This window comes from Gymnogyps californianus, chromosome 15, assembly GCF_018139145.2.
Source record: "Gymnogyps californianus isolate 813 chromosome 15, ASM1813914v2, whole genome shotgun sequence".
Classification (NCBI taxonomy): domain Eukaryota; kingdom Metazoa; phylum Chordata; class Aves; order Accipitriformes; family Cathartidae; genus Gymnogyps; species Gymnogyps californianus.
Window position 1 is genome coordinate 4,932,316 of NC_059485.1, and position 14,367 is coordinate 4,946,682.

General features: G+C 41.9%; 1 protein-coding gene across 2 annotated transcripts in view; it reads right to left on the minus strand.

Moving 5' to 3' along the window:
* Positions 1-14,367, minus strand: part of SDK1 (sidekick cell adhesion molecule 1) — a 413,144-nt gene that overhangs the window by 58,385 nt on the left and 340,392 nt on the right. For both annotated transcript variants that reach the window (XM_050905714.1, XM_050905715.1), the window contains 4 exons: positions 14,194-14,309; positions 13,728-13,917; positions 11,595-11,693; positions 3,172-3,366 (listed from right to left, as the gene is read on the minus strand). In XM_050905714.1, the coding sequence (XP_050761671.1) occupies positions 3,172-3,366; positions 11,595-11,693; positions 13,728-13,917; positions 14,194-14,309 (600 nt within the window). The remainder of the gene's footprint in view (positions 1-3,171; positions 3,367-11,594; positions 11,694-13,727; positions 13,918-14,193; positions 14,310-14,367) is intronic.

Here is a 14,367-nt window from a genome sequence, read left to right on the forward strand (position 1 = left end):
TAGAGTGAGGAATAATTGTTTAATTGTTTATCATGAAGATTATTGATTCTGATTAAAATGTGTGGCATGTAATAAAGCAGAAATTGATTGGAGACACCGCAGTGGCTTGCTTTTAAGAAGCAATTCAATTCAACTTCATCAGCACTTGTTTCCATAAACACACCTCTGCCTGCCTGCTTCCTCACAGCTCTGTATGGCGAGCACTTCGTTTCCCTGCCATCCCCTAAAACCATTTCCTATATGTTTTGGCATTTCTCTGCAGCATGCTCTTGCTGACATCAGTGCCCAAAGATCTGTAAGCTATTAGCTGTAGGAAGCCCTCAGTGCCAGCAGCCTGCAAGCCGAAGTACAATGCAAAAGGTCAATGTCTTACACTGACAGGCTGAGACAGGTATTCAGGGTTATTCTATCAGAGGAAGCGAGTGTCGTGCAGGGATTTAATACTCTCTGCTGATAAGCTTTAACCAGCTTGCAGTTTTGGGCAGGTCAGATCTTGCAGTCAGTCTCCCATGACTGGGCTTCCTTCTGCTGCTAATGGGAGATCTTAAAGTCTCCTGTATTGCAAGACACACTTCCTGACTGTCTGTACAAAAACATTAGTCTAAAGAGTTTATTTATGGGAGTTTAGCCACAAGCAAATGCTAAGGTGAGCTGTTTGTGCAGGAACTTAATGCCAGGCCATATGACTCAATGGACTACTTTTAATTTCTTACATTTACATCTTCTGACTCAGTTCTGCCCTGATCACTGATGTCGACTATTCTGAAGGGTATCATCACACCACTATGTAGATTCAAAGCACTACAGAAGAACCTCTGGAGAATACAGCTACAATACAACTTGGGATCTGTAAATCACAGGTATTGTTGTAAAATGTAAAGATGTATATTGGAATTATCCAAGGAATTTAAAGGACAGGAGTGACCAATTTTGCTAATTTTCAAGGGAATTTTTGTGCCTGCCTACCTTAGTATCAAGGACATTAAATGCATTTTTATTAATGGAAATTAAATATCTTTTCACTCTAGAATATTTCTTGTCATGTATACAAGTTTCAGGTTTATTTACTTGTTAGCAGAATAGCTGCTCTGGATAAATTTCTTTATCATCCCCTCATATCAATCTTGCCGATGTGAGATTACACATTCTTCTCTCTACACTTTACATATGGGATCACTTCAGTTAACTCTCAGTGCCTTGGGACTCGGTTCCATAGCATGCATAGAGATACAGCAGAGCCATCCATCAAAAAGAGAAAGGGTTCATTTTATACTATGACTTGCCTATTCAAGATAACCTTAAAGCATTGATAGCAACGAGGGATCATTGTTCCCGCAGCGGAGCTGGGAGTTCTGCCTTGAGCTATTGTGTATCCAGCAACAGCTTGTGCACGGTCTGGGAAATCTGAGTACATTTTACTGAAAAGGAGAGGCTCTGAGCTTTGAGTATTCACTTTATTGGGCATGGTGGTTTTTTTTGAAACTTCCACATGTTGGACTTTAAACTTCCACTTTGACAGCAATCAGACAGGGGTGGAAGAAACCTTGAGCTGATAAATCTCTTTGATGGACAGTATCTTTAGTAGAGGCACTTTAAGTTTCCTAATACAGCTCTAGAGGTTCTTTCTCTGAGGACTGCACTGTTATGCACTGGGAAGGCTGCACATGACCTGGAGAGCTGTGCCAGTGGGAATTTTAACACCAACCAGACAGGCCAGAAGCAGTTGAAATGCACCCCACAGCTCCTCACTGCTGGTGGTTGAACATCAGGCCAATGTCCTCTCTTAGAAGTATTACAGGAAAATAATAAGGAAGACATTGTGGGCAAATAGCATGGGAAATTCTTACTCTTGCACTAAATGATTTGCAAGGTGTAGAAAAGACTTAAAACAAGAGATTGCTTAGCAGACACATTTTAAGAACTAAAAGTAAATATAATTGGTTGTATTATAGTGCAAGACTTGGGCAAGAGCCAAGACCAGGCACACAAGCACATGCAAAAGTGCTAACAATAGTTGAAAGACGTCTACGGAGCTCTGTCCTAGTTACCTGCTGAAGTGTGCTTCTCTCTGAACTGCGATTTTGATAAATCACAGACGTTGCATGGTTCTAATTTTTGAGGGAGAAGTTTTCTTAAAGATCAATATCCAGACAGCACAATGGGTCAGAGCGGCACGTGGCACAAAATCCAGTGATGCACAAGGGAGTGATACTGGTAAAGTTACCCTGGCTAGTTTTGACTTTGCCAGCTCAAGAGGCCAGATACATGCTTTGCAGTGGAACATGGCTTATGGTACAAGACCAGAGGAAAACCCACACTCCTGTTCTCTACCAGTATATTCTCTTTTAGCTGTGAATTTAAAAAAAATAAAAACTTCGTGCACAAGTAGAAAATATAATTTTCTAACTGGCAGCTCTAGAGATCTGTTCTAAGACTGGAGAATCGAGTAGTTACTTGAGTCAAAGCATTAGAAACAAGCAATGATGCAGAGCAGATTCTGTAATACCTTGTATGTCCTTTCATATTTTGATACGTTTGGTATCTAGGCATCTGGTTTCATTTATACACATGTAACTCCTGCTTTCTTTAAGTAGGTTCCCTACAGAAAAGAATTTGATTGGAGATTCGGAATGCAAATAACCATTTTATGGCTGATGCAAGAAGCAGAAATTCTGGGCAATCTAGATGCAAACACTCTGCTCGAGTGTGCGGCAGTGAAAGGCCAGAGTAATTACTAACACATTAGGTCAGGACTGAGGTACAATGGAGGAGCCGTGGAGAAATCCTGCAACATCACCGCCTCTCATTTTGCGTTCCCTAATCAATATAATTCATCCATCACTTACCTTCTTAAGATTGCAATCTTTCTAGAAAACGAGAGAGCTGCAAAAAAGATCAGACTGCAGAAGCAGGCTGCATATAGCCAATATAGCAGTAGATGGAAAAATCAATCTCTGACAGCCCGGCAGGTTCGAAGAACTGTCTCTCATAAAAGTCCGTCTTGCTCACCAGGTTTCTCAAATCATGATGTTGCTATGGTTTGGGGCAGGTTTATGGGGTGAGAAGGAGGTGGTGTACAGGCTGTAGCCTGTTATTAAAATTCCCCTAAGTGCAGCACAGGTTCCAAGGCATGCAACAGAAAGTACCTCAACCTGTGGCTGCAAGCATTACCTCTTTTTTCTGTTGTGATCACTGTGGCTTCCAGAGGCTCCCCCCAGCCCTGCCTGGTCTTGGCAGATGTTCGAAAGATGTATGCTGACTCAGGGGCGAGATCTGTAGCAGTAAACTGCCTGACTGTTGAGCCAACCTCCACCGTTGTGAACTTGTTAGGGCTGCTGCTGGCCAGACGGTAGGCAATCTGATACCCTGAAATCACAGCATCAACAAGAGAGAGAAAAAGGGTTAGGATTTTTTTTCTAGCAGGGACAAAAGAGCACCAAAACTATTAGTTTATCATAATTACTTGTTTATGAGAGATCAGAACAAAGTAATTTACTTCCTTCAGTGTTATAAAACTCTGCTATATGGCAACCGTCCCCGAGTCAGGCACCATACCTTAGGAGGGAAATCACACACAGTGGTGCACACAAGACTCTACTGAATATTATTTGCCATGAAGCTGATTTCACTTTCCATCCGTCGTACCAACAAGATAAAAAACAGTTTAATCTTTCCTGAGCATACTGGTAACTTTTTGGAAAGGCAAAGGAACAGAGTCCATGCCATTAATGTCACCTGGTTGAGCCAGTTCAACACAACACACTGTTTCAGCTTTCCACCCAAGCACACGCGCACACACGCGCATGTGTACGCACACACGCTCACACGCTGTTCTGCCCTCTCAGTTTCAGCATTGCCTCAAACTAAAGGTTCTTCAGCTGCAGAGTAGCTGGATTGCCCAAACCGTGCAGCCTTCATACCGCTCAAGTAAAGGCTTGCTCCTGCTTTTTGCACTTGCCTTTTTCTCAGCTCTCCCCCTCCCCTGGAACTGTACAGCAAGTGCCAGAACTGCCAATAAAAGCATCCTTCGTCTGTCATTCAACGTTGCTGCCCTTGCCCACAGCCCAAGGAAGAAGCCTGCAAGCTGTGAGGTCCTGCTTCAACCATGCGGCACTTAATAATCAATTTTGTTGATGCCTGTAAGTGATAACCCCCATTCCAACCTGCCTGACAATTAGGAGTTCACAGTTTAGCCTGCATTATTAATGATCCAACTGTGCAAAGGAGAGCTTCCAGAGTTCTCACGCACCACTAGCAACAACTGTCCCCCGAAGAGGATCTGCCAAATGTTCAAATCCATTCTGTAAACCCAGCAATTGAATCAGGCTCTCACTTCTGGAGCCCGATGGTAACTTTCAGTCCAGCTGCTGACTTCCAAAATCAATTAATACCAGAACTGGTGTGGGGCTTTATTGCCCAAGCTGAATACAGTTGTATGATTAAACGCGTCATGGAGTTACACAGGGCAGAGGGCGCCAACAAATTCAAATCAAACCAGCTGAAAACAAAAGTCATGACATGATTCTGCCAACCCTCTGCTCATCTTCCGAATGACAAAGGGGTCTGCAGCACCTGAGACCATCTCTTTCTCTTGGAATTAATATCCCAGCTAGAGTTTGAACTCCCACCACATTTTGGCTGTAACAAGAACAAGGGGAGCCAAACCTGGCGTGCTTCATTCATGAAGGTCAGTGCATGAAAACTGAGGTTTTTATCTTACCTGTGGCTATTAGACAAAATCAATGACATTTATTTCCCACTGTGAATATGCAACAATTGCCACATGCCCACTCTCAGAAAAGGCACAAACAGAGTTCCTGCACTCTCTTGAATGAATGCCATACTTGTATGTGGTGCACACTGTCACGAACAGTGGAATTTAATTGGGATACAGATGGTATTAATTTTGGTGTGCTGACTCTCACAGTGCTGTTGACAATGCACCAGCGTTTCCTCGTCCTTTTTTTCTTTGGCAGCTGCTAGGGGATGTGGGGCAACAGCCATAGCTGCCTCGCATGGAACAAATTTGATTGCACCAACGCTTCGAAGAGTGACTTGGCATTTCCGAGCGCCTGTGATTTCAGCCCGAGCTCCCGCCGGCTGCAGTTACGAACAGGTTTGGGTACGGAGCTGATTCACTGCAGCGCCTTACTGCGCTCCGGGCACCCACGTTTGAAAATGGGCATCAGCAGGGAAAGGCTCCCAGCACCCAAGTGGGCTCACCTCGTGCTGCCTGGGGTACCCGCACACACTGCAGCGGTTGGTGTGTCAGGCATATGCCTACAGCAACATTTTCACAGCTGGGTGGATAGCATTAGACTACTAGATAAAAAGTGGCCTGGTTTTTCAGAGCTCCTGAGCGTGCTTAGATCCCAGCAAAGTCTTAGGGTCTTACACTTTGAATATTTCACCTGCAAACTACCTCCTTTTATCCATGGCACCTGCTCTCCCATTACTGGTCCAATATATTTCACCAAAGTATTTCTGTATCTTTAGTACTATAGTATTTTGATCTTTTTTAAAGTCTACAGAAAGACAGCTGGCAATAGGGAGAAGGAATGGATACACTACAATCTTTTTTTGTTTATACAGATGTGAAGAACGCGGGAGTGAAAACCCCAGTGCAGGATCTCAATAAGGGGGAAAAATAGTCAAAGAAAAGCACTGGGGAAATTTTTACAGCAGCAGGAAAGATGAAGGAAGAAGCAACGAAGATGGCTAAAGAAGTTTGATAAAGGGACATAAGACGTAAAGAGTAAGACCTGGAGGGAAACAGAGAATATTAAAAGAATAGAAAAGTTGATTTATCTAGTTATTAAAAGATAAGTATGGTATCTGGGACACATCCTTGTCGAGCAATTTCCTCTCTTTTCGAAACCTTTGTAAAATATAAAGTGTAGTTAAAATGTAAGGAGGGAATAGAAAGATAACTATTTACTGCTAAATGGTGGTACTCATGCTGGAAAGCCAACTACAAACATGCTCAGATTAGGCAAAGGAACACATGCATATCTAGGCCATTATAATAACTTACACAAGAGTGGTTCCTTGGCTAGTGTAAAAACTAATTTAGCCATGAGAAAGAAGAAATCACTTGTCACAGCCTATCTCTCTGACAGGCTCCACAAACTCCCTTTCAGTGCATCCCTGTGAAAAACAGTATCAGCCCTCACTGTCCTCTCCTACATCTGCCATGTTGGCTGGCAGTCTGGGTAAATACCTATTTTCCTGGATATCTCAGGCAGAGTTTATACACAACCAGAGCCATCACCTTTACAGATTTCCTCAGAAACTTCACACTTCCCTCGGTCTGACTCAAAGATACATACCCAACCTCTGCACCTGAACTCAGCTCGCTCTTATTGCTACCTACAACCCACCTGAGGGATACCCAGTATCTTAATTTTGATCCCCTACATCACCTTCTCCTATTAGACAGTTTGGGACAGCCAGGATACATACTGGCATAAAAAGCATCGCTTTTCTTTTTTCTGAGTGATACAGAAGATGCAGTATTTAAACTACAGCTTGGATAATAATTAGGGCTAACGCAAGATCAAAAAGATAAAATTAAGTTGATGAATTTCAGCAGCAAGGGATGGGAGAAGACAGGAAATGTTAAGTGAAATCAAACGAGGCAAATCAATAGAGGTAAATGGAAAGTGTTCAAAGAGAAATTAATGTATGCTCGAGGGCTATAAAAGGCAATAACTGCATTTGCTGCAGTGGAGGAATAAGGAAGCTTCCTTCCCTTACTAGATTACAACAATAAGATGTTGCAGATACCTTAGATTAAAAAAAATAAAAATAAAACAAATCAAAGGTTATGAATGAAAGTAAAATCTTTAAAAGGTGATCAGAGCAAACTTTTTTGGGAAAGGAATGTCTTACAGAATATGAAGTATATGGATGGTCAATAAGAAGAATTCATATTGTTTTCTTAATTTTTCTTTTTTTTTCCCCCATATAGCATTAGATCCCAAATGTCTTCTGCTATTGGGAGTTCTGCCGTTCACCAGGCCAAAACAGCATAAAAAAGCCCTGGAAGATCAACTCTTCAGGAGTTTATTTATTCATTGAAACTAGGCTTATTTTTTGCATTAGCATCTTTTTAAGTATTTTTTGCAAACTGCAAGCAGTTTCATGAGCTACACTTTCTGAACTCAATAAACGGCAACAGTCTGAACTGCCTGTTAAATGTTAGGTCACCGTAACACAACCAGTGGATTCCCCAAAGCAAACAGGCAGGAAGATGACAACACACCATGAATATAAAAAAGCTTTCAAGCTCATCACCATACAAAGCCTTTCAGAACTGACAGCACCCGTTCATGCAGGCCATGGTGCAGCAGAGATACAAACACTTATTAATTTGTCACAGAACTCGGGGAAAGCCAAATGATATTGGGAGGTTACGGTCTGCCTACTGGAGCAGCAATCCAGTTTGTTGATTTTACTGCTTATCTGTTTAAGGGCCAGCGGGTGTGCAAATGCAGTCGAGGATCAAAATATGAATTTGCAAACATGGATTACATCCAATTTTGGTTCTAATTCTCAGTGGAGTTCTTACACTCTTTTGCAATAAGCTTCAGGTAAACGCTAAATACAAGGATACCATGAGGAATACTAACCAGGGCCTGGAAGGATGCGTGTTGAGCTCTCATTTTCAGGGGAAGCTCATAGCTAGAAGTCCACATAGGCACATTAATGAGTCTTTCTTCTTTAATAGTAATTGAAGGAACTATGTGGGGTGCTAGCTGAACTGAGTGCACTAAAGAGGACAGAGTGAAGCCTCAGATTGTTAGCGTAACATTCCCAAAAGGAGAAATGGAAATATCTAGCAGACTTCCACAGTAAAATATTTAAACAAACAAACAAGTGGTTTTCCCTCTTGGTGCCTGCCAGTATTTCATCCTGCTAATCTGTCTCTGAAATGCTAGAACATGTTTTGATATAGATTACAAAAATGTTAGCCGCAAAGGTGCTTGTATACACAGAGGACAAAGCTAGCAGAGCAGGAACATTAGTTCAAAGGCTCTGAATATAAGTTGCTCTTGCAAAGCAAGTATTTTTTCTTTCCAACCCCACTAGTGAATAGAAGGGCACCACGCAAAATTATGTTAACTTATTTTTTCCAACAACTCTATTTCAGTGCACTTGGCTGGGGGGGGTGTGTTATAATGGTGTTCTGAAAGTTCATTACAGTAATGAGATTTAAAAGGTGTACAGGAAAAAAAAAACAACTTGCAACCTTTACTTAGAATGCTACACATTGTTTTTTATCTACTTTTTGAAGCACATCACGCTTCTTAAGAAAGATCACAGAAGTACCCAGCTGACATTGGCTGCTAACTACTTCTTCCATGAACCTCAATGTTTCTACTATCGAAAAAATAAAAGAGTGAGAACTGTTGAATAAAGACAATGGACTTCAAAGAGGCGGACTGGGGGAACTGGCAGGTAACGTCCCCCTGGGAAGCAATTCTAAGGGAAAAAGGAATTCAGGTTAGCTGACAGTTTTAAAAGAGACAAAAAAAAGGTACAACTATCCCAAAGTAGACAAAAGATGTTAAGAGGCCAATATGTTTGCATTCAGAGCTCACTAATGACCTGAAAATCAAAACTGAATTGGACAAAAAGTTGAAACAGGACACACGTCTAAGGGAGTGTATAAATAGACAGCACAAGCATGTCGGGACAAAATCAGAACGGCTAAAGTGCAAAGTGAGTTACAACTTAAAGGGCATCAAAGGCAATGAGAAAGATTTTATAAATACATTAGAAATCCAAGAGCCAGAAGGAGGACAGGTCAACTAGTGGGAAGAAAAGATGAGCACAAGACAGGTGAGACAGAAAAGAACGGAAGGCTGATACCTCCGTTGCTTCATTTTCACACACACAAAAAAGTTGATGCTGACTAGATACTTAACACAAATTAAAGCTGACAACAATATAAGTAGGGATGTAGGCTAGAATAGAGAACAGGTTAACAAATATTTAGTTAAGCTAGAAGTAATCAAGTCAGAAAGGCCTGATGAAATTTGCCCCGCAGTGCTTATATAACGAGCTGGAGCCATCTCCAAATAATTAGTGATTATCTCCAAGAACTTGTGGAGGACAGGTGACATCCCAGAATATTACAGAAGGGCAAACAGAATACCCTATCTTTTAAAATGGGGAAAGACTGACCAGAAGAATTATGGACAAATCAAGCTAAAGTTCAATACCCAGAAAGATCTTGGAAAAAAATATGAGTCAACATATAAGCATCCATGAGGATAATAAAGTGCCAAGGAACAGCAGATATGTATTTGTCTGGAGCAAATAATAAATATCAAATAATCTATTTTCCATTTTGACAGTGTAATTGGCCAGCTGGGAAGAGTAGATATGATCCACATTGACTTTAAGGAATGCTTTAATATGGCTGCACACAGCCCCATCAAAAGCAAACAAGAGAAACAGAACCTAAGAAAAATTCTACACATTTTGACTTGAACACTTTAAAAAAAAAAAAAGAATTCAAAATGTTGTTATCAATAGTTTGCTAACAAACTGGGAGGCCATATTAAGCTCTCATGAGGCCTCACGAATAAGTCTGGTTCTGTTCAACATTTTCATTAATGACCTGGCTGATGGAATTGCCAGTCTACTTGCAAACTCCAAAAACGAAACCAAATTGTGAGTGGCTGTGCGCATTTTAGAGGACAAGAGTGTCATTTAAAGTGATCTTGATAATGAGGAGAGATGGTCTGGAATCAGTAAGATGAAATTCAATAAAGGCACCTGCGAATTATCACCCTTACAAAGAAAAAGCTTAATGTACATATAAAAGAGGGACTGAGTGACCTGGAAGGGTACTGCAGAAAAAGGGTAGGAATTAATAGTGGGTCATAAACCTACTTAGTTACACCATCAGCGTTGCAAAAAAGTCAAGTCAGGACAGTATCAATTATCCTGGGATGCGTTACTGGGAACGGACTGTGCAAGACATCGGAAACAACAGTCTACATGCTGAGCATGCCAAGCATTCTTTAAGGGACACTCTTCCCTTTTCCTTCCAACCCTCCATTTGTATGATTTTATCATCAATGTAGTGGCAATGAGTAAGAACCAACTGAGAAGGGGATGCATTGCACAAAGCACTCTGCAAAGACAAAATAAAAGAGAGTTCCTACTCCACCAAGCTTGCAACTTCAGCAAATAAGGCTGACAAAGTGCAGCAACGTGAGACATTGGAACACAGTCGGGAGAGCAAAATCTCTTTTGTACTTTCTCATCGTTTCTATCAAATGATTTTTTTTCTCCTTAACCACATCCTGTGATTCAAATCCCAATCTCTGCTGAGAGCAAGTTCTAGGACACACAGTTCCTTAAAAAAAGCAACAAATCAAACCTACAGACAACCTGGAAGCCAAGCTTCCTTGAGCTGCAGAGAAACCCTGCGTGGCTCTGTCTCTGACAGCTAACCGCTGCCAAGCTTCACACAGGCTCTTTCTCGTGCTCAGAAAATCCCTGCAGCATCTGCCTTCGGATCCCATTTGATGATTCCCCTGCATCTTCAGGCGTCAGGATCACTTTGAGAAACTACACACCTGAGCAAACACTTTGAGTTCTTGACTCAAGATTTAAATGCAATGCAAGACCGGTCCTTTATTTAAAGGGATGCCACCAACGCAGTAGCATTTGAAGTAGGCACCCTCCACCCAACAGTGAAGACTTCAGGAAATACTGCTAAAAGACTACACGCAAGCCCGAACGATGGCAGTGAAATTAGAAGCAGAAAGGCCTGGCAGACTGAGAACAAAACAAAAACCAAAAGCTTTTGCTTCTGTTTTCAGAACTAAGAGACAAATCTTTACTCACCAGCTAGAACTACTGTAAAATATGTTTAACATCAACAGAGAACACAAAATTGCTGGGTAACTATTAGCTACCTTAATGTAGAGGCAAGAATGGATTCTTACATTGTAGAAGTCTTCATGTTTTAAGTACAAGTAGCAGCTGGAGTACATATTGCAAAGGCAACCCAAGAGTTACGAGAGCAGGAAGGTAAGAAGGTTTTTCACAAATTCCTGTCGTGCCTTGCTGCCTCTATTTCCCTTGATGAAAAGCCAAATATGAGTTAACTCCTTGTGACCTGTCAGACAGTATTATCCAAAGGAAGCAATAAAATGGAAGCACACATGAAACTGAAACGTTGGGCATGCCCAGCAAAGGCGAGTGGGGGGAAGGAGGGGAAAATCCAGCTCTCCCCTGCTGCAGCTTTACAGGCAGTCTGCCCAACAGCCAGCCAAACAGGTTACAAACCCAAATGCAGATGGGAAGAGAGAAGACAATTCAAACACAGTGCCGTGAATGACATGTAATTCTGGCTCAGGAAAACACACACCATGGAGCCGGGCAGACTTTTCCTCCTCACCACAGGGTACCATGTCTCTCAGCTGACACTGACGTATTCTTTTCTTTAGCCACGGATTTGCTTATGTGTGGGTTCTAATCCGACATGCAAGGGGAAAGAAAACCCAACAGCTGGAGCTTGCTCTGGTCTCCAGCCTGCTCCTCCCAGCCCTGGGTTTGCTGCTCCCTCTTACCCAGAATAATTCCATTGGGCTCCTCCGGCGGCTGCCAAACAATCCGTACGGATGTCAGCCTCACCTCGGGGAACACCAGCCTCACGGGCGGCCCGGGGGCTGGAAAGAAAAACAGAGATCGTGCTAGCAAGCATTGCATGTCAGAGGAATTACAAGTTTTCTGCTCACCTTGCATAGAAGGCAGCCCAAGCCGTATCTCACCAATAATAAATAGATGGTTAGGAGCGCCTACATACGTGCATTATATACATTTATTCTGAGGAATCCTGTCCATGGCCAAATGCCTCCAGCACCCACAGACATCAAACACGACACAGAACCACTGCACCCTACAGTGTTTTACCACACCTGTGAAATGCGTTTAGCAGGATGCTCCGACAAAGGAGCTCTGACCTCTGGGAGAGTTATCTCCCAGCAGCGTAGCGGGGAGTCCCTGCGAGCCGGCCGCATCACCGCTAGGTAACTGATTACATACTACAAAGCAAGTCACCGAGCTGCCTTTACAGAGAGTTATGTGTCAGCTTAATCCACTTCATACCTGTTGGAATTGAATAATATCTCCTCTCTGTGTCATCAGCACCAGCTTTGAACTGCCTTCTGATTCTACATGTGCATTTTAAACACTTAGGTCTGAGCAGGAGAACCTGAGGCAGGTGAGATGCACATTAATACAGACAGCTGGTGGCTGCACTGACCATCCCAGGTTCACAAGGTGAGGAGATGCTAATTCACACATTAGCATCTGCAAAATTTCCCCTTCAGCACAAATTCCACCTGCATTACCCCTGATGATACTTTTAATTAAGTTGAGCCCAGAGGAGACTCAACATATTTATGTCAGGGGTATGGAGATGGAAGAGCAATTTGTATCATTTGCCAACGTGCACTTAAGGAGGGAACTGCTATAATGGGCTTCTCTAAAACAAACAGTTTTAAATATTTCTCATTATAGTCCGATAGGTACATTTCAGTGAGTGCTGCTTCTCTCCCTGCAGAGTTCTGCTAACAGTAATTTCTCTTTGTTTCCTTTCAAAGAAAAGCCAAGTCCCCACACAGGCAGTATGCTAAGAAAAAGGCTAAAAAAATGTCAGGGAGCTGCTGTCCCTGTTCCCATCCCCATTCCTGTCCCTGTATGCTCTTGCTCCTTCCCTGCACTCCGCAGAAAATGTCTTGTTAAGCCAGAAGTCTGAATGTGTTTTCAGCCCAACCAAATTACCTTAATGAAGTTGCTTGTAGAAACCAATGTTTATTCCATTACTATTGTGAAAAGATTTTGATGAAAAAAGAGAGACTTTTTGTTGTTGTTCGTCTTCATTGCGAGCAATAAACAAAAGCCTCTCACACTGATATTAACCTTCATTTAATACTGAAAAGGTAATGAAACTAAAAGTAACTTTAGCATCTGCAAAGCCAAAAATATTTTAAGAGCGGAACTAAATTTCTGTGAAACTCCACCAGCAGGAATGCTCCCACCACACCGAGGTGTTCAGACAGCACCGGGGCGAGGGGCTCGCTTGGGTCCCTTCAACACATCAGGCTGCACTTAGGAGTCCCCGAGCTCATAGGAAGTGCTGGGGGCAGTTGCAAAAGGAAGCGAGTGTGATCATCTTCCAGGGTCAATGCCTTATTCTTTTCAGAAAAAAAATGAGAATTGATTACTGAAGTTGCAAATTCCATCTCTCTCCTTCAGTCCAATCAGACCCAGATTTGTTTATTGCTTTCAATTGCAGCACTCTACTTTTTTTTTTTTTTTAAAGCATGATTGAACTTCAATAGGAATTTATAATTGGGCTCTAAAAATTGTTCTCAATAGAAATTGTCTACACCGAGCTTTAGAGTACAATTTTAGAGTTTTTTTTCCTCTTCATCAGCTGCAGGGAAAGAGGAAACAGGGGCCTCTGGTTTTCTGTGTTTTTGCCAAATCCTCAGCCCATGACCAATTGAATACTCTTGAGTTATACTAGGTAGGGACCAAGTCCTTTAGGTTCAAAGTAAAAAAAAAAAAAAAAAATTAAAAAAAAAAATCCAAATAGCCTTAGTTTGGGCTGTTGTCTACACTTGCATCACTAAAAGACAGCAGTGTTAAAAGGTTGGCTCAAATAAGATACTTATTTTGGTAACCTTTAAACTTACCATCATCCTTGGTTCTTTCTATAACTGCAGGAGAGCTGGGGACTCCATCTCCGATACGAGTGAACGCCAATACCTGGATCTCATAGAGCACGTATTTCCGCAAGCCAGACAGCAGGAAGGACTGAGTGTGGTTACCTCTTACTATTTGGCTCTTTGGTTCGGAGTCTAAATCTTTTGCTTTGAAAAGTATCTGCAGAATAAATGTATATGAAATATAGAAAGAAAAAGATTGGTACATGAGGACTGAAAAGAGGGGTACGCATTTTAGATTCCTCCTTTTCACAAAATATAAAATGAGATTATATTCACCAATCACCCCTTTCAAAACCAGCACACTTCCTATATCTTCTCCGGCTGACTTATGAATAATATAAATATCCAGCAGGTAAATAATAAATAACAAATGCAAAAACATATCCAGGTAATGCATTAAAAATTAAATAAGCATGAAACTCCAGTTGCATACCTTGTAACCCAGGATGAGACCATTCTGCTCGGACTCGGGGACTGCGGTCCATGTCAGAAGGATCTGAGTTGAACTCACGGCTTCAGCAGAGATATTCGCAGGAGGAGCAGAGGGAACTGGAATCACATGGCATTACCAAAAAGCAGAAATAGGTAAGACATACCAGATCATTTT